Consider the following 23,298-nt stretch of genomic DNA (forward strand, 5'->3'; position numbering starts at 1 on the left):
TTCCTGAGCACGCTTTCTCGAAGGCGAAAATGCCTTCGTTTTTACGAGCACCGTTTTACGAGCTCACCTTTCTCGTCTTACATGTCACGTTCCGCTCGCAAAATTTTCGAGATACGCGTCGAATTGTCGCGTGCGGCGATCGAATCCGCGTATTTCATTCGTGCTATTTGCCTAGCATTTAAGATCTTGTCAAACTTTTGGAAAATTCAAAGATTCTGCCGAGAAATTGCTGAGAATCCTTATCGTCGAAATCGTTCTATCTTAGTGATAATAATTGCTCAGTTAGATATGTATGTTATCTAATATTACGTGACATTTCTTATCATATTTTGATTTAATAATTTTCATATAATTTTCTTTTATATAAAAGATATAGACATTACTTACAATACTTTTTACATCAGAAACTTATCCTATATTAGAAAATGTATTTTCAATCTTTTCCATGTCATTTTAATAACATTTTAAATATATTTTAAAAAGTCTTCGAAATAATATGCCGTTCATTAATAACATTTAATACGTTTAATTCTAGTATCGATACAAATTTTAGCACTGTTATTATCAAATAGATAAATGTATAACTTATCATAAGATATATATATATATATATATATATATGTGTATGAGTAAATAGTCTAGGTCATGTCTCGTTTATAGAATGAACTATGAGTGATTAGGTATTAGTAAACATTCCTTTGGATTCTTACATCAGAGAAGACGTAAAAGTGTCATTTCAGTTTAAACATTTGTTCTGTTAACACGTATATTTGTAACTTATTATCTACAAATACGATATAAAAGTTTTAGTATCGTTAAAAGAGTAAGTACTTACAAATTTTATAAATTCTATCAAAATCAACGTGTATATTATTATCGAGCTATATAATTATCGATTATACACTACATTATTATCGAGGAAGTAGACGAAGTAATTAAAGAATTAATTATGTTGACTCTATGTGTAAGAAAGGAAGGATAACGATGATAATAATAATACGATAGTACGATAACATAATATAATAATAATAATAATAATAATAATTATATAGTAAGAGGATGATAATGATGTTGTTGATGATGATGATGATAATGAAAGTATTAATAGTATTACATGTGGGATATGAAATAAAATTTAATAAATTTTTCCATTCGTTCGTTAATAAAACATTCACTGTTTGATAATAAATCAATTATTATTTGCCTTTGGAGAATAAAATGAGACATTTTTCGTGAATCGATTTTATAGATTTTCCGTGAAACTCTTTAAGAGGAAAGTACCGTTCGGTATCGGGAACATTTTTTATTTTCTTTTATTTTCTCTCTCCTCGCTTTGGTCTCGGTAAAACGCACGGTATTGCTAACGACTTTGGCGCATCGATTCCCTCGCGATGAATAAACGTTTTGCCGTAGAGTGGAATAACGATTCTCGTTTTTCTCTATATTCCGCCTTAATTCTTGCCAGGCCATGCCGAAAAAGTTTAGATTGCTTTTCTTCCACCCCCTACTCGGTGTACCTATCTCCCTTTACCTCCCTGCCGACGATATCTACTGCTTGCCTCTTTTGTTTTACCTTCGTTTCGGAGTTTCGACGATATTCTAGACTTCCTCCAGTTCGAGCACTTCCATCCGTTAAAAGAAGCATTGGAATAGTAACAGCGAAGTCTTTTCGAGTCTCCAACCAACAAATTCACCTTTATTTATTTCAACGATTCATAGGAGAGATCGTCGTAAGGAAAAAGAAAAACATATGTTAGTTAGTCGAAGAACATAAATCGTGGTAGTATGCCTCGTGAAAAAAATGCCACGTGAATATCTTTGGAAATGACGAAATAATTATTATGTGCATTACATTTTGCCTTGTCTAACGTAATAAGTGTTAAGGAATTGTCAAAGAATTCAAAGAGTGATACATGAGGGATTCGTTCGAGAATTCTTAGAAGGAAGAAATCATGAATGAAAAGAAAGAGAAAGACATACGTAGTTGAAACGTGAAGAGAATTACGATAGACTTGATATTATCCTTTCTCTTTCTTTCGCGTAGGTTGAATTCGATAGACCAAACGAGAAAAGAGCGTCTCGCTTAATGTTACCAGAAAATTTCTCTCGGCCCATATAAACGTCGAGTTGTAAAACGTCGAATCAAACCATCATCTCGGGAACAGGAACCGAGAGAAAGAGAGAAAAAAGAGAAAGAAAGAAAGAAAGAAAGAGAGAGAGAGAGAGAGAGAGAGAGAATGTATAAGCTGCGTCGATATTTGGCGAATTGCCAATTATTTGTCAGTCCAGATCGAATCGAAAACGACGGTTCGAAATATCCGTTCGTGCATCCTCGTTTCTTCCATCACTGAACTTCTCTCTCTCTCTCTCTCTCTCTCTCTCTCTCTCATTCTCTAGTTGTCCCTCTCTTCCCTTTCTCTTTGAATCCGGACGCATGCTCGTGTTTCCTGTCAAAACAGATTCGACACCGAGGATAACAGAGTATAACACGCTCGACGATGGATGGATCGTCGCTCAGGTGGACTCGTATCTCTTCTCGTTCGAAGGATACAGGGAGAGTTAGGGAGGGATAAAGCAATGAGAGGAAGGGGAGAAGAGAGGAGGAATAGAGAATTCACGTTCATCAACGCTACGCTTCGCTCTCTCTCTCTCTCTCTCTCTCTCTCTCTCTTTCTCTCTTCATCTCACTGTTTTCATACCAATTTTGATAGCAGCCCCGTTGTCGTCGTCTGTGCAACGTAATTGCTTTTTCGGCTTTGAACAAGTTTTTTTCAAAATATCTGTATTATTCATGCCGAGTGAATCGAATAAAGCCGATTCGCTATGAAGCTTGTTTTTAATGGCTCAGCGTAACGCTCTTGAAGCGAATATATGCGCGGTTCCTCGTTGATTATGCTCGTTAGCCTCTACTACGTTTGCTTTCAATTTCCACGTATACGTATACATTTGTGTAATTTGATCCAAAAAGTATTCATGTTACTCGTATCTTTATATTTCATTTTTCTTACATTGATATTAATCGGTTTTCTCTTTCCCTTCTCTTCTTTTCTCGAAAAAATTCATTTTTCATTTCTTCCTTTCTCTCTCTCTCTCTCTCTCTTTCTCTCTCTCTCGTTCGTATCGATAATTTTTGAAAATAAATAAAAAATTGAAGGATAAACGCGAGTTATGATTTAGGGGATACGTCACGATTTCGGGCATAACGTTTTCCTCCCTTCCAATCAAATTTACAGCTTATTCGATTCATTTTGCGGTTTACATCGTCTCGTTTTGATTGACAAGGCTGTGCGGTCTAACCACGGTCTAACCGCAATCTAGCCACGTACCGTTCGTCGTATCGTTTCATGGAAAATTTTGCAGATAGCTATAGGAGAGAGACAGATGGAGAGAACGCGAAAGAAAGGGAGAGAGAGAGAGAGAGAGAGAGAGAGAGAGAGAGAGAGAAAGCTAGGGAGATAGCAATTCATGTGCTGGTGGCGATTTTGTGGATATGATTCGCTACAGGATATATAGATAAGGAAATAGATATTTCACAGGAGGATCGTCATAAATAAAGAATTACTATACTGCATAAATTAGGAGATATTAGCTTGTTAATGCAACTACAATATATCATATATGCATATGTAAATATATTATATATATATATATATGTGTGTGTGTGTGCACATATATGCATGTGAACGCCTTGATATTACGTTGACTATCTGCTAGTACCGCATAGTATGCCACTATGAGAGATGCAATTCGCAGCCGATGGAATTGGGTCGCAACGAATTTGCATTTGAATGCACGTTAGAATAAGACAAAGGGCCGATCTCGCGACGTGATTGGCGGCAACGTGGATAGGAGTGAGGTCATCCTCGAGATTCGTTTGATAGTGCAGCACACATATATACCTACGTACATACAAGTATACGATCCTAGAGAGACGAACTGTATTAAAACTGCTCGATATCGAGGGCAAACGAATAAAATCGATTTCGATCTCGTGATTCGATATCGAGCCACATGCGTCTATCTCGATCTCAAAAACCTTCCCACGGAATAAAGGCGTTGGGGATAGCGATTTTTATATTTCCACATAGTTTCTCCATTCTCTTTCTAGTCTTTCAAATTCGGCATATATTATTTTATTTATTCTCTTATTGAATTGTTTCAAAGTTCTAGGGAGATCACGTATTCATGATTTTCATTGGATTTATCAATCGATTAAAATATTACAATTTTTTCTTTTTCGATATTTAACTATGTTACTATTTACTAAATAGTTTTTCGAGAGTCCGTTATAGTTAGATGAGTTGTTCGCTGTCTCACGAACTTTCGGTTTGCAGATGGTAGGAAGAGTAGTGGTTGGCAAAGGGAAAAGCTTAACCGGCAACAGAAATGCTCGTTGAAGTGTCTCGCATTAGCGTGCACTTTTAGTGCGCGGCATGAGGGTGCAAATAAATTTCCATATTTTCATTTTCCTTTCGGTCATTTTCTCACAGGAGTTTCCTCATTTCTGCTATTACTTTATATTTTCTCTTATCTCTTCAACGTCATAAAATGTGTAAAGCATAACTATGAGAGAAAAGGAATTTGACGTGTATAATAATAATTTTTCCTTTTTCTTTTTTTTCATTTGTTTTCAACTATATCAATACTCTTTGAAACTGTTATCGACAATATCATAACTTATCGGTTTTATTCTGAAAGAATGAGAATATCGAACGAAACAGTAAGCTTACAGTATAGTGGACAGTTTTAATTGAACGAGAGAAGAAACAATACATATTAGAAACTTTAATAGATAGATAAATAAATGGATAGGTAGATATATAGATAAATAAATGAATAGATAGATAAACGAATGGATGGATAGATAGATAGATAGATAGATAAATAAATAAATAAATGGATTGATAGTTAGATAGATAAATAAATAAATAAATCGATGAATAGATATATAAAGAAGGTAGTAGAAATCAAGAGGGAACTAAGGGGTGTCCTTTAACAATACGTTTACGTTACTTTTATTGCGAAGTAATGTTATTGGCAATCGAATAGGCAATACCATCGTCATCGATGTTGGGAAATAGGGAGAAAGACCTCTTACCCGAGCTATAGGAAGCATGGATGTTTTTAGGCAGTTACAGTTGAATCGTTGGTGCTTCTGACAGATCGAGAACGTCGAATAGCGACTTTCCGGTCATGAAATCTTCGATATCGCATAATGGTCTTAACGTAAATCATTCTTACTAGCGAATACTCTCCCTCTCTCTCTCTCTCTTTCTTTTTCTTTTTTGTAATTTTATCGAAGTATTCGAAAAGGAGAAGCAGCGGATCTAGCTTAACAGGATGAATCATACAAGATCGTTAAAGTCATAAGATATTTGAACAATTCAATAAACGTGTCAATAATAAGTTTCTATTGAGGAAATTAAACGAAATTAAAAATGGAAAGGGGCCGTTCGTACTTTGAAGCTTCGATGTTCGTATCATTGAGGAATTTTTCAACGATAAATTTCGCGCCGATCGAAGCGGGAAAAAGAACGGGAAGAACGTTGTTTTCTATGAATCGCCCGGCGCATTAGTCGTTCACTCGTCTAAAGTACGTTCGGCCCGGTGCCAAAGTTTCTGCCTCACTGGGAACGCTTTCATCGTCGTTTTTTCTTCTCTTTTTCTTCTTTTTTCCTTTCATTTTTCTTTTTTTCTCATCTCTTTTTTTTTTTTTTTTTTATCGTCACCTTGGGAACTTACGGAAAATCTGTAAAGCCTCTCATCTCTCATCGAAAACTTGTCTAGCACTTGTCCATCAAGAAAAAGGAACATAAAGAAAGAAAGAGGAAAAATCAAAAGTTGTGAAAATCTTTTGATCGAAAAATTCGATTATTCTTTTTTTTTCCTATCTCTCTTCTTAAACGTAATATATTATAAATCATATATATTTATACATTGTATATGATATATCTTTTCAATGTTGCACTATATAAAATTTTTATATTTCAAAATTGTTATTATCTTTACAATGGAAATGCTTTTGTTCGAATATAATCAATTTCGTATTCTTTTTCTCATCTTTTCCTTCTTTTACTCTCTTTTTCTCTCTTGCTCTCTCGATATGAAGAGTAACCGTTTGGAAAAAAAGTATCCATTTACGTGAAGGTACAGACTTCAAGCTGACACGGTCAAATATCTAAAACTTTCAGTCATATCCCGGCGTACTTTCACACGTAACAGCATCCGGTAGCGTGAGTGCTAAAAATTGCCATATTGGTGGATACGTCGGTAGATATATGTAACATAGGAGTACTCACGAATGAAAGTGTTAAATGGGTTCAGGCTGCCACGAAATGTTGCTTTTACCGGTGTAAACCTTTAAGTAGGTCACTTCCGCCTACGATAATAAGTCTTTTTCCCACGTCTTTTTTCTTTTTTTTTTTTATGCTTCTCGTTTTTTTTTTCTCGCCGAACGACGGTACTGTTATGTGTAATCTTTTGACGGACTCGAGTATCAAGAGAATGAAAATTGAAGAGGTTCTTGCGAACTAAAGAATGGAATGAGATGGAATATATGCGAGAATAAATTTTTGAACGAACAATCTGGAGCAGAAAGAAAAGAGGAAATGTAAAAATTATCTTGGAAATGAAGTTCGTGCGAGATTTCTTTTAAATATTTTCATTAGTTTATTTTAATTAATCCTCACATTTTACAGAAATATTTTATATTGGAATGATTGTATCGAAATTACATGAAATATTATAATTCATTTTCTTTCTTCCTCTTTGTCTTTTTCTTCATTTATTTTTACTTCTGTTATGGTCATCTTTGTTGAGGAGAGCTGAACAGAATTGGGTTCGAAGTAGGACGTTAATAAAACCAGAGCTTTAATTGCTGAATTCCCCATTGATTAATGGCACTTCGAGACAGTCAGGGAAAGAGATGGATGGTACTTCGAACGACTCGACAATTTTAAAGAGGAACATACTAGTTCTCGTTTCTCTCCGACGTTTCAACTTATTAACTTATTCCCGGTTTTAATAAATTATTATTTCCAATAAACATTTATAAAAGCATATATACACATATGATATGTATAATTAACATATACATAAAATATAATATATACATAAAAAAAAAAAAATATATATATATATATATATATATATATTGTTTTAACGAACAAAGATAACATTACTGAACAAACAATAGGAGCAACTAACAGACAGTGTTCGTGATACATCCTTTTCAGCTGCTGCATCTGTTTATAATGATGCGAGGACGTGGTAACAAGACGCATATTAAAAGCGAACGATACGAGATGAAGAGAGAAAATGAGAAAAACGTAGAAGGAGTGAGTAGAGAGAGAGAGAGAGAGAGAGAGGAGAAATCGCGGATAATAATTTAGATAGCGGCGTTGGAGACGATCCCATTTTCTGCAACAGACATAACGGTTTTGCTTTCCCAGGCGGAACAATCGTGTCGTCCTCCCCTTTGCTTTCTTGGCGAGAGCCTGATACCGCTAGGAGAGTCACATAACTGTCATAGGGGTGGCGTGATTCACGTGAAAGATGGCACTCGACCCGATACATTTACGGTCCTATTCGGCGCCATAATTTTATTGTCGCCGGTTAGTCTTTACCAAGCATAGAACACGCCTCTTCTGAAATGACATTACTGACGAATATCTACTGACTCTTCCTAATCGACTTCTTAAATTCTCTTATAAAATGTATTATAATAATAGTAACAACAATAATAATACTACAATAATATTAATTATAAATAATAATTTGTTTCAATAAAGCGAAGAGATTATTTTTCTTTTTGTTTTTCTTTTTTTCTTTTCTTTTTTTTTGTTCAATTCAATAAACATATATCGAAATAAATAAATAAAAATGTATCGAATAGAATGAACATTTGTACGTAACAATATATTTTTCAATCAATACGTAGTTGGAAAGATCTGTAAATATCGATACGTTATATTAGAGATAAAAGCAACTATGCTGATCGTTGAAATTCCTGAAGCGGATAACGAACTGATAACACAAGCGTTAGAGATGCGTACCTAGAACGTTGAAATTCGTGCTCCTCTGATATTTGATACGATCGCTTTTCTGTACGTGCGCGAAATATACTTAGTTTGTCGTTGTCGTCGAATTCATAGGGCGGAAAGAGTAATTAGAGTTTAAGGAGGTACATCGAACTACGTTACATTGTACTATTTCCTATACTATTTCCGTTACCACTTACTATACCAATTTACAGTTTGAATTACCTACGAGATGTAGTTAACGATAGTTCCTCTTGCGTTGATTGCGAAGCTCGTTTAACTTACGACTTTGGTTGAGCAGTTTCGATACGTGGTCCGAAGTAAATTTTATTAAATTCACCGTGTGATTTACGCAAGAAAATTGGAATGGTTTACTATAATGTGAATGTATATATATCTTTAATTACGTAGCATTTAATATTTTTTTTTCTCTCTTTCTCTCTCTCTCTGTCTCTTTCCCTATCTTTCTTTCACTCGGGTTATGCAAAATATGAATTTTGATACGAATTTATAGACTTTGATCAGCGTTTAACTTCATCGTTAGGGATCGTAAGATAACGAAGAATAGAATTGTGACTTACTGTGACTGCGTGCAGGTGCATCACCGGTGATAGAGGCAAGAAGCGGTTCGTCGATAGAGATTTCCATGTCAGCGGATTTTCGATATACATCGGAAATGAAGGCTATGCAGCGCAGATGCAGCCGATCGTTTCGAAACATGTCATTGGTGATTTTAAATTCTATAAGCGATTTCGTCTTTACGGTGTCATCCTCCAGTGAGATCAAGTAGGGTTGTATCCAAAATTGTGAGCTGTTGTTTGTAATCTATAAATATAATACAAACGAATTTATTAGATACAAATAATCTTATTACATATTTTATATATCTAAATATATCAATTCCATTTGATGCCTCGAATATATTATTTTCTTCAATCAAGAACAAATGTAAGAGGAACGTGGAGCATTGGGAATAAAAAAAAGTCTCCGTTTCGTGCACTTTTATTATGAAACATCGTCGCGAGATCGACTCCCATTTTCTTCGTGAAGTAAGAAAGAAAGGCCAAAGGAATAGTAGAGAAAATGGTAGGCGAGTGAGTATCTCTCGGCGTTATTACTTCGGGGAACAAACGAGACTATGCATCAAGTCCGTGGACTCGCGATGACGCGAGACCAGAGGACGCATCCATAAAGCATAAAGCATAAAGCTTGTGCCATCGTGTTGCCCATCTCCTTTCGTAACAACTATCTCTACTCTTTCACATCTCTCTTTCTCTCTTTTATTCGTCCTCTTTTTCGTTCACTTCGCGCTTACGTTGCGTATTTCAGCGCGTAGGCAGGAACAACATAGAGGAATGGAAGGCTCCTCTATAAAGCGTCATCTCGTCGCGTTACGATGCCAGACAGAGAGAGAGAGAGAGAGAGAGAGAGAGAGAAAAGAGAGAGAGAGAAAGAAAGAGAGACAGAAAGAAAAATCGTGTTCCGCCATTTGGCACGCTCGAAAGTTGGTTAGGTTAAATCGAAGCTATGCTAGATATTAGAAAAGGAAAAGAGATCTAGTAGATGTACTATAAAATGCAGACATAGAATTTCCTTCTTCTTCTCAAGATGACTCACGATGAAATACTATCGAAACGTTTCATAAAGAGACGTTCGGTGGTATCAGTGAACGGAAATATCGAATCTCTATATTACTATTACTATATATTTCATATGTCAATCCATAATGCATCAATATCGACACATCGTTAGTTTCTGTTAAAAATTGTCGAGAGAGATAATATCCGTAAGATATATTGCTTCTTTCATTTTATTTCATTTTATTTTTCTTTTTAATTTCAAATATGAAATGCTTTTAATCATATCAAATTTTTGACAAACTCCAAGCTATCCCTTTGATTCTTTTCCTAAATCTTGATTTCTCTTGAAGTATATTTCCAAAAATTCTCAATTCTAGCAGGTAAAAGAAAAAGAGAGAGAGAGAGACCAATGGACAGAGATCACATTTTCAGGAAAAGTAATAAAGAGTGAAGATGTCGGATGAAAGTTTAGAAGTCGAAGAAAGATAGAGACGGAGAGAAAATCTCTCTCTCTCTCTCTCTCTCTCTCTCTCTCTCCTTTTCTCTCGACATTATTGCTTCGAGTAAGGTACGAAATCTTGTATCGTGTACGATGATGACGTCGAAATACTACTAGCCGCGTTCATAAAATGCAAGGAACAAAACTGCTATTGCCGCCGTTTCTGCCGCTGATGATGTCCGCCCTTCTGCATAATCCATCTCTCTCTTTCATTTTTTTCTTTCTTTTTTCTTCTTTTTTTTTATTCTTTTTTCATCGTTCGCAATCACGTGTACGGCTAGAGAATACGGCAAAAGAATAAAAGCAAGAGAGAAAAAGAGAAAGAAAAATCAGAGAGAAAGGGATACACGCACGTTGACTTTTTTATCTATATGACTGTGTGCGCACGTCTTCATTCACTCACCAACACATATATACGTCTTCCTTCAATGTATTCTCAGTGTTTCCCTGGTAATCCTTCATTCTCATAATATCTTTGTAAGCCGTGTTGGTAGATACCTACATATATTCCCTACATGATTCATGTAACTCTCAAAATTTACTTCATTTGTTGGCGCTATTTATTTTCGTTCAATGCATTTTATAGATATTTTCGTTTATTTACGTATGATATATATATATATATGTATTTGTTCAAAATGAAAACATCATCGTCTCTTGTTTTCCATCAAAATATATGTAGCACAAATGTTTGAAATTTACGAATACACGGATATACATTTACTTAAACTATTTATTAGCAAATATTTGTAGGATTTGTAGGTTCAAAAAAAAAAAAATTGAACCAGCATTTCCAAATCCCAAAAATCTGATTAAAATCTCAAAAATGAAATTTTTAAATTTTGAATTTTGAATCGTTGTTTATAAATGTTTATAAATGACGTTCGTTCGAGCATATGCATGAGAATAAGGAGACAACGCTCGCTTCGTTAATAATTAACACTTTAATAATTTCATTGGAAGTACATCAATTTTTATTCTAGAAAATGGTAAATACTTTTGAAAGTAAATACATTTTATATATGTTTAGGAAAAAGTTGTAATTACAAAGCATAATGTAATAATTTAATAATATTCTTGGATAAAAATTCAAGTAAAGAATTTCGTGTATATTATGTGTAGTAATAAAAAAGTTTATGCCGGTCGTGGACCGCTGGAAATAAAAAAAGATTGAGGCATTTAGCTAATACTACTTACAGTTTAACAAAATCAACAAAAATTGGCTGCCGAGAGGTATCGAGTTAATTGTAATGAAACTTTTTATAGATATTATTAACACGGCGTTTAGAGCACGATAATTAAAAAAAATATCCAAATTATCTGAAACTTGATTTTCGAGGTTACTAATCACGATATTTTTTAAACACATATATCCGCTGGATTCGCTATTTCTTTTTTTTTTGTAATTTCCATTTCGTCGTGATCATAATCAACGACCTTGACAACTTTAGTATATCATTATTTTAACTATTAAACGTTCTCACATATTTCTTATCGGCCTTCTTTTAAGTTTTTCACGAACATAAGTAGGAAAATCTTATTCGCAGGGAAAACGAAAAATGGAATAAACCCTTTCTTGAAAAGAAGCAATCTTGAAAATGTTAGTGAGATCGAAAAGAAGTAATGTAATTGAAGCCACGTAGAAGATACGAATTTGTTTTTAGAATCGGTATTACTACATCTCGAGAACGGAACGGTTTACGTGAATTTTCTTTTAAGGTGCCAGTAGAAAACAGTCTGATGCAGAAATGCAACGGGAAATTTTCGTGAATTTCTATTTCATCTTTATTTGAATTTAGAAAGGATAGATTTAACGTTCTCATTAAATTATTTTTAAATTATTCGTGGAAAATTAGAATCCATCCTTTTTCTTTTTTCTTTCTTTTTTTTCTTTGTCTTGTCTCTGTTTTTTTTTTCTTTTTTTTTTTTTTTTTCTTGAACGAAAGAAAATATAATATATAGTTTCTATTTTCTCAGAAAATTACATTTCAATTTGAATTTAATATTGCAAATTTAAGCTCAAGTCTAAGATGTCAGCTTTCTAGTGTTATTACTTTCGAAAACGAGGTGGACTTACGTAATCGACAAAAAATAGGAAAAGGAAAGGATAAAAGAAAACGAAAGAGACTATTGTACCACATTTTCTCGCGATAAAATGTGAGTCTTGTTTTAAATTCGATCCCCGAGCGATCACGGAAGCGATAAGTGTCTTCGAAGCGAAACGTCGAGTGTCGTTCGATTCCTTTGCAAGAGAGCCGTTTTCTCGTTTGAAAGAGAGTCTATATCTGAGTCCCGTAGATAAACTCATGAAAATATCGCTAGCTCTTCGATTGTTCTTGAATTCTTTTCTCTTTCTGCCTTTTCTACTTTCGCACTCGACGCACGTAAATGTGAAAAGATGTTCATGAAGTCACAAAGCCTCATACTTCTCATACTCTTTTCTACCTAGACCATATATTTCGAGGATATATATATATATATGTACGCACGTAAGCATGTACGTATTTCCATAAAGCACTCGACGCGTGCCACGACCTCAAAGATATGCCCACCATCCTTGAATATTATATCTCGAATCCCAGGAAACCACAACGACACAGAGTTAGAATTTCAACGGGTTTCTCGTACTATCAAATTTCTAACGATCGAACTTAATTTTGAGAATCGAAAATTTTGTGTAATTATATTTGAAATTTATATTTTCGACAGATAAATCGAGTAGATATATAACACATGGCTTACTGAAATTATCTATCGTTTGTTCTTTTTCCCTATATGTTTTTTATTAATCTAAACATGAACGAGTAATCGATTAGTTACAAATAATCTTCCCTTCGAGAGATGATATTTGATTGATGATTGCCTATTGTTAATGGTATTGATTCTACGCCTTTCAGATTGCTCGTCTGACAGCAGAGAAAATTTTTCTACTTTGAAAATACTCGTCGATGTGTTTCAAATCCGTAAGAAAGCTTTTCGGCAAAGTCGTGTGAAGCTAAATGGAAAAATAGGCGGCGAGAAAATATCAAAGAAAAGTTAATTCGAAATTGGAAGGTGTGGTTCGATCCTCTTGGCATAAGATCAAATATACCTATATATATACTATATACTATATATATATAGTATATAGTATATAATATATAATATATAGTATATATATATATACACTACGAATACCATAACGTTCTATCCTATATCTAAGACTATCTATATAAGAAAAACACACACATATATAAACGAATGTAGTATAATCAAAAGTATATAAGTAGATAGATATATAAGTACATATATATATATATATATATATATATATATATATATATATATATATACTAGCGTACGTATTAACTGGAGATGTGGTGGAATAGTAGAAGTAACCGTTGGACAATCGATGAGAGCGATTTTCTAACCCAGTGACCGGCTACACCAGACCATCGTCATGGTCCACGCGACTCCTGCACTTTACGCGAGTTAACCACCGGTTGATAGGCCTTCTGCTCTTTCAGGACCTTTTCTACTACCTCTCGAGTTTCTACGGAAACGGAAATTTCATATCAGCCACGATCGTTCAATTTATTCCAAGTGATCGTTATCGTAATTCGCTTGAACGAATCTATTTCTCGCTATCTAATCTCGATTAGTATCGTTAATTAACTCTAAGCTTTCTCTTTTTTCTATTGAGGTTTTTTTTTTCTTTCTTTCCTTTCTCTCTCTCTCTCTCTCTCTCTCTCTCTCATTCTCTTTAATAATATTCATAGATTCAGAGTTATCAAAGAAGTTTTTCTAGAATGAAAGCGCAAAGAACGTTAAAAGAACTTCAAAATCGTCTGTACGAGTGTTCGCAAACTCAATTTATATAGAACGATTTTATTTTCCTTTTTATATTTTTGACTTTTCACGGACCTAAACGCCTTTTATTATATTTCTTGACAAACAAAAGGGAAAACGAGAGAGGACAAGAGTAAGAGACCTGAGGAGTCAATCGAAAATGTCAAAAATTGAGAAGTAAAAAACGATGGGATGGTCGATGGCATTTTCTTAGGAAATAAACGGACCGAGATGCATCAAGACTGCTGAAAAAGATTCAAAATTCCATACCCCCACTATCATTGCTTTCCTTCCTTCCAAAATCGAGAAACATAAAAATAGGAAGCAGTTCGTTCAGACGTGTGCTTTCGAGCGAACAAGCTATTGTTATACGTCATCAGGGCTGGGAGAGATAGAGCAGTTCACGAAACGCGAATTTTCTGTTAGTGTACGAAATAGTTCGGTAGTCGTTGCCACAACGTTCGTTTTATTTCCATCCCGGCGATTTTTCATTCTTCCCGTTGTTGAAAACATAATCTCTCTGTCTCTTTCTTTTTCTCGATAATTATAAAAAGTAATGTAAACGTAGATAAATTTCACCCTAAAATCTTTACAACATGATGTCAGAATAAAAACATTTTCATATTTTCCTTTGTATTTTCTTTTCCTTTATATTTTTATTCTAATTTTTTACCCGTTAAAAATCATAAAAATTATTCAATGCTAACCGGAACAATGACGACGACGACGACGACGACGACGACGACGACGACGACGGGAACGATGAAAGGAGGACGCGAGTGTCCGATCGAATTTATTTCTAGCTCGTACGCTGTAAAGTTTCATATTTCATTTTTTAATTAGCGAGCGGAGTCGTAATTCGATATTTCGTAGTTCTCCCGTTCGAGATCAATCGAGCTCTCACTCCGACGCGAATTAAATTTATCGAGATATATATCGTGATACGCCCATAGAAAGTGGGCGACACGTAACGGTGTTTCGGGGTGCGAAGAGGTGGAAGAGGAAGAGGAGAAATAGGAAGGGGTAGGTGCAAAGGCCGCTACGATGCCACCCTATGCAAATAAATCGTTATTCCGCGGCATTTGTTAAATCAACCAAATTATTCCGTTAAATCGCAATTCGAACTGCACACTGTCGGAACATATTGCTACGTTGCTACGGCAAAAGTGGTTTACGTGTTTACAATCGTATAGATTTAAATCCCCTCGCCTCTTCTTTTCCTCTTCTCATCCATTGGGTTTCCTTCCCTTTCAACGATCGGTAACAAATCGAGAACATTTTCCATTATATCGATGGATAAGATCGATCGTGAAACGTTTATCTTCTCTTTGAATTATATCGGAGTTACGTGTAAATCCGTACGATCGATATCTATTAATTTATCGATCAATACAATTTTATTACTTTCTTTCTGAACGATCTCATGTTACATCTTTATGTCGTATTTCTATGGATTTAATTAATCGCATTAGTTAATAATTAATTGTAACCGTAATCAGGATAATGTTGCGTTTGATGAAGCAAAGAAAGTATAAATAAAAAAGATGAAAAGTATAGATCGCAGAGTAAACCTTTGGAAAAGAATAATAAGAAAGGCGAAGAGAAAGCCGAGAAAAACGGAATGAAAAGAAGGTAACATAGAGATATAGAGAGGGGAAGGGAGAGAGAGAGAGAGAGAGAGAGAGAGAGAGAGAGAGAATAAAAAAAATAGGATTGGGCAGATGTAGAGTTTTCCATCTGGGATTTTCGTCGAATGTTATGTAAGTTATAAAACTGAATATAGAAATAATGGAATAACTGGAGAATAAGTAGAAGAAGAAAGCGAATAAATATAGAAAGAGATAAAGAGATAATAATAACAAGAGAAATACTCACATGGTCTCCGTTGAGCATCCACGTAATGGCAGAGGCTGGACGGGATGCACCGGAGGTGCAATTCGCTCTGAGCATCTCTCCAACTGCTATGCGCTCCTTTTCACTGCCGATAGTCGGATCCGTTTTTGGGGCGTCTAAGGCATAATAATTATGTCGTTTAACACATGGGATTCTTGCTCGCCGGCATTAATTCGACATCTGGCGAAATGCCAGAGACCGACCGGAAGTGTATTTCTTTCTTCTATTTTATTTGAAGTCAACCCTAACTCCCGTTTTCTTGGCAATTTTATTGTCTTTGAGAAGATCGTTCGCGCGGTTTTCCTTCGAACTCCAACCGCGTAACTTTCCGCGATCGTACGTTACACTGGACTTTTTCCACGTAGCGCGGAATACGCTGACGTCACGTTTTCAGCTTGCTTTAGACCATTGAAAAAAGAGAGAGAGAGAGAGAGAGAGAGAGAGAGAGAAAGAGAGAGGGAAAATAAGAGGGAAGATCGAATCCCCTAATCTACGGAGAAAGAATCGTGGCGGTTTCCGGGAATGGGAACCGTAAAGGGAAATCCCGTGCCGCGAGTTATGTGCCTCTAAAGTTCTCGTTAAACGTATCGTCGTTATTTGCGAAAAGCGGGACACAAGGAATGTCGCTATTGCCGGCCAACGATCGATCCTATGCCCCCAATCTTCCTTGTCCTTTTCCTCTCCTCTTTCTGTGCTCTATTTCATCGGTAGCTTTTTTTTTTATTGCTTCTTTTTTTATGTCCGCTCTTCTCTCCGGAATTCGTGTGCTTTAAGAATCAAGGCTGACGGCAGGAAGGGAAGAGCATTTTAATCCTCCAACATGTGAAAACATTGTTTATAGTGAATGGTATAGATCAAACCTTATACTCCTCCCACTATCATGATACTGAATAATTGCAATTTTTTTGTTTTTTAGAATTTTACGTTTTTTATTGTTAAATTAATTTAATGTTTTGTATTGATCAGAGACTACGGTTTTTTTACGCTATCTTAATTATCTCGAATAGGTATTTCAAGTAACATAATCCGATGAAAATATTGGAATATTCAATAGAAAAAAAAGAAAATGGAAGAGAGAGAGAGAGAGAGAGAGAGAGAGAGAGAGAGAGAGGCACAGGAAATACGAACGCCGCGAATTATAAGTGGAAATGAGATTTTAATTCCGAACAAGGTAATTTGCTGGTAGGAACCGAACTTTCGAAAGGTAATAAAACCATTGAGAGTAGGATATCTCGTATCAGCTCGTTTTCATGAATCATAACGCATCGAATAGGTTATTATGAGTTTTCGAAAGTGTACTTACCTACGACCATCATTTTCGCTCTTTCGATCAACGTGTGATAAGATGGCACACCGGCTGATACTTCGCACTTGTACGTCCCGGTCAGATTTCTGGACACGTCGACCAGGGTGACACTAGTTGTATCAGATGCGGTGACCTGTGAAACAATATCGAAGCTTAATGCATCCCGAGTTTCGAGTTTCTTTTTGTTCCTGTTCTTTCAAGCTTGCCTCATCACGTGAGGTACGTTATATTTCAAAGCCGTTTTAGCTTCCATTCTATTTATTTTTTCTCTTCATCCTCCTCTCTTGTTCTGTCAATTTTCTCTTCCACCATGTATCGGGCTCGTACGATCGTAGCTCTCGTCGAAAGCAACACGGATATTACTTCGCATTCTGCCGCACCATCGACTCGCCGAAATCGATCCTCCGCGCGACTAAATCTCGATCGGCTCGACTCCACTATCGTTATAACCCATCCCCAATCCCTCACCCCCCATTTTCCTTCATCTCACCCTTTCGTACTTTCATCCTTTTTTCAGCTGATATTTATATGCATTGCAAAGATCTTTCTCTCTTCCTCCAACTCTTCATACTGCTCCGTTGTTCTCTCCGATTCGTTCATCTCTTCTTTTATCGTCTCTGTTTCTTCATTCATTCTACTCTCTGCTATTCTATCTTTCTCTTTTTTCTTTTCTTTTCTTTTTTTTTTCTTTTTTTTTTTTTTTTAACTCTCTTTATCAAGGACGGCCGATGAAAGAAATTTCAACGAATCCAAAGAGAGGACCATATACGAAACGAACATGGAAGTGTTCCGATTGGGAAAATTATAATTATTGAAGATATATTGAAAGAGTAAAAAAATTTGAGTAAAAATTTGAGACTAAAAGAGAAACTTTATTTAAGCAGTGCCATTATATTGTATAAAATGATCGATACAATTTTATTTATTCTTTTAATAATAATTATCTTTTTTCAAATAATATGATTGAAAGTATATTCTTTTTATCATATCGATGTGACTTTTTTTTTTTTCTTTTATCACGGATAACAAAATATTGTTAACAACTTTTTGTCCATTTCCAATATCAGCTTGATAGATAGGTCGTTCGGACGAGATGACCATGGTCCATAACTTTAATTTGTTTCGGAAAAAAGGGAAGAGAAATACATACATACGTGGAATTTTTACAACTTGATCGATCACATGGATCAAACACAGTGAAAGCCCGCGGGCTTGGGAACCCATGGGACATGTCGCGTGCAAATGCTTGTTTAATCGTTGATCCTCACTGCTCTTGTGTCTACGGTTTTGAATTTCAACGGTGGTGGACACGCGATATCGCAATTTTACGGAACGTAAGCACGAATGATAGAAACTCCGTTTATCTTCTGTCATGCGCTAACGTATTTCAAAGATCAGAACGATGGATAAAATCGTTGAATAAATCTCTCTGAATTAACTTTAATAAGGCACATTGTGTGTACTGCGCATCGATACAAAATAAAAAGAGACAAAGTTATTTAACGATATTAATACCCGATAAAAGGTATTAACGCAGAAAGTAGAAAATTATTTGGCGAATTTAAATCAATTTTATACTTTTATATTTATTTATCAGAAAACGATTGTACTTGAGACAAAGATATTGAATAAAATTTGCTCATTCTTTTATTAACAAAAATTTTTTCCTACTGACATTATTTTCAAGACTGGTTAAATCGATGTAGAATATTAGATCATCACAGATCTCTCAAGTAATCTCATTTTTTTTTAAGGAGGAACAATTTCCCCCTTCACGTCATGCCTTATTTAACTCGTAAAATTTTATATAAGGGCGGTTTCATCGCATAAAATACATTTCTATTATTGACTATGATATTTCGTGTAGGTATCAGAAACAATCAATTATTTAATAATATTAAATTCTTTTCTTTTAAAAATATTTCGCGAAAATAATATCAAAATTGATATAACTCTCGAGTAATAATATGAGAGTATAAAATTATAATAAATTCAGTGAAATAATTAGAATGATTGTAAACATTGCATATTATTATAATCCGAATTTGTTGGAATTCAATGAATCAATAAATTCGATAAAGCGTTTCTCGATTTCGAATAAGTGTCTAGAAAAAGTATAAAATCTATCGTTCGATGTAAAAAAAAAAAAAAAAAAAGAAAAAAAGAAAAGAAAAAAGTAAAAAAGGGAAAGAAATAGAAGAAAAAAAATCTTATTACGATAACGTAACGCATATTGACATTGGACTAACATTTTCGACGATTTTCTTATCGACTTGAGCTTATGCTCAACGTGAAAAGGATTGGAGACTCATTTTCACAAATGCACCCAATGGAGAGAGATCGTAACCGGGTGCGAACGATTTCGCGGTGTATCACCGTAGGGATGAGGGAAAGAAGAGAGAAAAGAGACAAGGTATTTCAACGGGAATCTCAATATTCAGAACGGAATGAATTTTTGTAGTACCGATGAAGGATGAAAAATGTACGATACCTACTGTTTTTCGACAGTCTCGTTTTCTCTTACGAGAACTTGGTAAAATTGAATTGGTGGCACGTTCGATGAAAGAAGTGAAGAAAAGAAGGGAAAAAAAACGGAAAGAAAGAAAGAAAGAAAGAAAGAAAGAATCGAAAAAGAGTTTCTTTTGTACAAAATGAAGTCTATCTATCCTCTCTTTCTCTTTTCCTCTTCCATACTTTTTCTTACTACCAAGAACGATGCTTTACAGGGTGGACTTTTAAAACTCACAAACGATCCCTTGTCCTTCTTTCTTGTTCTTTCTGTTTCATTCTTCGGCACTTCTTTTCTAAAATGTTCGGTCACTTTCTGGATCACCGTTACTTCTATGTACACGTACATAAGTATATGTATAAGTATATATTTACTCCAAAGAATGCTCGGAACGTTTCTATAGTTCAATCCGTCTTACTACTTTCTCTTTCCTGTTTTCTTTCAACGTGGTTCGATATTGTTTGTGATAAAAAAAAAAAAAAAGAAAAAAAGAAAAAGAAAAAAGAAAAAAGAAAAATACAGCTAGCTTCTAACTGTAGAAGCATTAACTAGTCTTGAGAGGATATTTTCTCAGAGGACTTCGAAACTCTTTCTTTTGAATCTATGAATAAAAGACCGTAAGGAGGACGTAGGGAGGGTATACTCGACGTTATTAGAGATACACGTCTTCCAAGTAACCATAATCTCGTAAGCCGATGTAATATTTCAGTGTTCGCATCTATTTGCCAGGGAACGAGGAACTATGCTTTTTTGAAAAAGAGAAAGAAGAAAAAAGTCGAAGGGTAAAAAAAAAAATTGAATGGCTCAACGGCATGTGCGCGAAGAAACGCGAAAGAATGATGGCATGGTGCTAAGAAAACTAATGCTACAAGAGATGTTTTCTTTTGCATTTCTTACCTTGTCTTTTATCTGGTAAATCCGTAGAGAGATGAGGAGATAGGAGATTGCGACAGAAAGAGAGAGAGAGAGAGAGAGAGAGAGAGAGAGGGGCGGGACAAGTAGGAAGAAGAACGAAAAAAGCAAGAGTGATGGAAAAATTGACAATAGCTTCTTCAATTTTTCTTATCATCGATAACGAATTATAACAAGTTTAACAACTTCTGTTCAACTCTGTAATTATAGTCTCGTAATACGGACTCGATTGACTCGTTATTAATAACTCGAGTTAAAAGTAAGTTAAAACTGTCGTTCGTACAGCTTTCGGACTATCTGGATAAATGAATGTGTCTTTGAAACTTTTCTTAAAAGTTCTGCAGCTTTTTTATCTTTTCTTTTTTTTCTTTTCTTTTTTTTTTTGAAAGATAAAGAAATAGAGATATTGGGAAAGATAGAGATATTCTTTATCGTATTGGAAATGGGATAAAAATTTAGCTTAATCAACGCTTCCATTTCAAAGAAGATAAATGTTACGTAACAGTAAGGAAAAAGTGTCAATGTCGAAGTCAAGAATGTAAAAAATAAAAAAAAGAAGATAAAGAAAAAATCTTTGACTCGTATTTTTCTTTTGAATAACTATATACGTATACGTATGTACGTCGACGCCTATCGCAAAGCAATATATTAATCACTCGATTTCTGACTTTCGTTGCGGCCTGCAAAATAAATCCAATATCGCTTTTTAATTACACATCGACCGAGTGGTTTCCGATTCGCATTAAAGCGTGCTCACTGCTTCTGGTTCGCATCGCACTGGATACGTGTAATGAATGAGGGTATGGCAAAACCGCAAGCGAAATTTTTGAGTTATTAACGTGAAAAGTAGCGTTTAATCGTTTCTCGATTCGGCGAGTCGGTTTGAACTGACGATAGATTGTTTCGTTCCGCATGATATATATCGCACTTGTCGTTTACCTAAACTCACATAATTGAGAACAATTCTTCGTTATAATTTTAAAACTTAAATACATACAATTGTTGAATTATAACACATTGATATTTAATATACCTTAATGCTCGATGTAATAACGTACATGTAATAATTTTCTTCATCGTTAAATTTGATTTAAAAGAAAATTATGATAATATAATTTTGCCATTACTTCGGTTCTATTATTTATTTAATTAATCAATATAATATTATCCTTTAAATATTTCTAATGAAAATAAATTAATTATGTATTAAATGGATTAAGAGAAAATGATATTGAATTGACGAAAGACGAAAAAAGAAGAAAAAAAGAAATGAAAAAAAAGAAACAGAAGGAAAGAACGATCGTTATCGCGAAGTAGGTAAAGGATATTCTATGTGTTAAGAAAAATCAGGGAATGAGGGAGGTGTCCTCGATCGCGAAGGCGTTGACTCGATTCTCGTGAAACACGGAGCTCGCTTGACCCAGGTTCAAATTCACTCGAACGGAATTTCAAAGGGTCGTGTCGCGGTCGTAGCGCCGTCCGTAAATCAGCCCTATCGATTTCTTTCTTCTCGACGAACTCGAAGGATTTTAACCGTTCGACATGGTGTTACCTACGCTGTTGAACTTTTCCATGTATGTACGTAAGTATATATATATACATATATATTCTGACTTCTCTGTGTGCAGCTGTTTGAGTTGGTCTTGAGTAACTTGAGAGAGAGAGAGAGAGAGAGAGAGAGAGAGAGAGAGAGAGAGAGAGAGAGAGAGAGAGAGAGAAGAGAAAAAGTTAAACCTTTCGTGGTAGTATGTTGGAAAAGGCATCGAAACCCTTCCGTTTATCGAGACTCGTTCGCTCGTAGAAAAATATATTATAGTCGTGAGAGGTGTGACTCCAGAGTAAAAAGCGATGCATTCGAAGCCGAGCGGAAAAATCAGGTCGGTTTACTGTTCTTATCTTTCTTTCCTTCTTTCTCCTCTCTCTTTCTTTCGAAGTCGGACAAGTACACGACGCTGATAAATGTCTGCCTCGAGTTTCGTCCTGCTTCGAGCTTTCTTTAACTGTATTGTCTCTTGTTCGCTCGTTCTCTCGCTCACATTGGCTGACTCGCGAGAAAATTACGCGTTTTCTACGGAAAATTTTGCAGACCGACCGACCGACCGACCGACCGACCGACCGACTATTGAGCAAAGGAGTGAAGTAAAAAGGGAATGAGGGGGAGTTCAAAATCGCTTATTACGCGTCTACATAGTGGTTTAAATCAAAAAGACGAGGAGGAGAGCACGACTACCTAGAGAGAAAATTTTATACCTCCAGGTTGAAAGACAATTAATCATCCATCTTCTCACGTTCTTCGCTTTCTGGAATCTGGCAGAAAGTATGCATTCGCGGTTAATGAGGATGCCGTAAGTTGACTGAATTCTATCGAAAGTTCGTCGTCTCTTCTATTTTCACGTTGGTGTCTTCCTGTCGATGTGCGATGGGCTATGCTTCAATCATTTTTAATTTTGTTCTCTTTCTATTTTTTTCCTTTTTTTTTCCCCCGAGAATCGATAAAATAATAAATAAAATTATGAGAATTTTCATTAGAGAGATTATAACGTTTAATCAATCCTTTTTAGATAATATATTTTTCCTTAATTTTATTCTTTATGTAGAGCGTAAAATTGATTACAATATTTTATTTTCATATAATATATACTATAGATAAATGTCGTTAAGGATTGTTCAAATCGTATTACTTAATACACATTTTATATTATATCTTCTATTTGTTATAACTTTTTATACAA

The 23,298-nt window shown here is 35.0% G+C and overlaps 1 protein-coding gene across 5 annotated transcripts in view; it reads right to left on the bottom strand.

The window, feature by feature from the left end:
* The window catches only part of LOC124425345 (V-set and immunoglobulin domain-containing protein 2-like), a 104,680-nt gene that overhangs the window by 6,440 nt on the left and 74,942 nt on the right, over positions 1–23,298 (bottom strand). For 4 of the 5 annotated variants that reach the window (XM_046965577.1, XM_046965578.1, XM_046965575.1 and 1 more), the window contains exons 3-5: positions 17,143–17,278; positions 15,822–15,955; positions 8,621–8,864 (exon numbers count right to left, since the gene is read on the bottom strand). In XM_046965577.1, the coding sequence (XP_046821533.1) occupies positions 8,621–8,864; positions 15,822–15,955; positions 17,143–17,278 (514 nt within the window). Of the gene's footprint in view, positions 1–6,684; positions 6,825–8,620; positions 8,865–15,821; positions 15,956–17,142; positions 17,279–23,298 lie in introns of those variants that run through there. The other variant, XM_046965579.1, reaches the window with a different exon arrangement.

This window comes from Vespa crabro, chromosome 7, assembly GCF_910589235.1.
Source record: "Vespa crabro chromosome 7, iyVesCrab1.2, whole genome shotgun sequence".
Taxonomy (NCBI): Eukaryota; Metazoa; Arthropoda; class Insecta; order Hymenoptera; family Vespidae; genus Vespa; species Vespa crabro.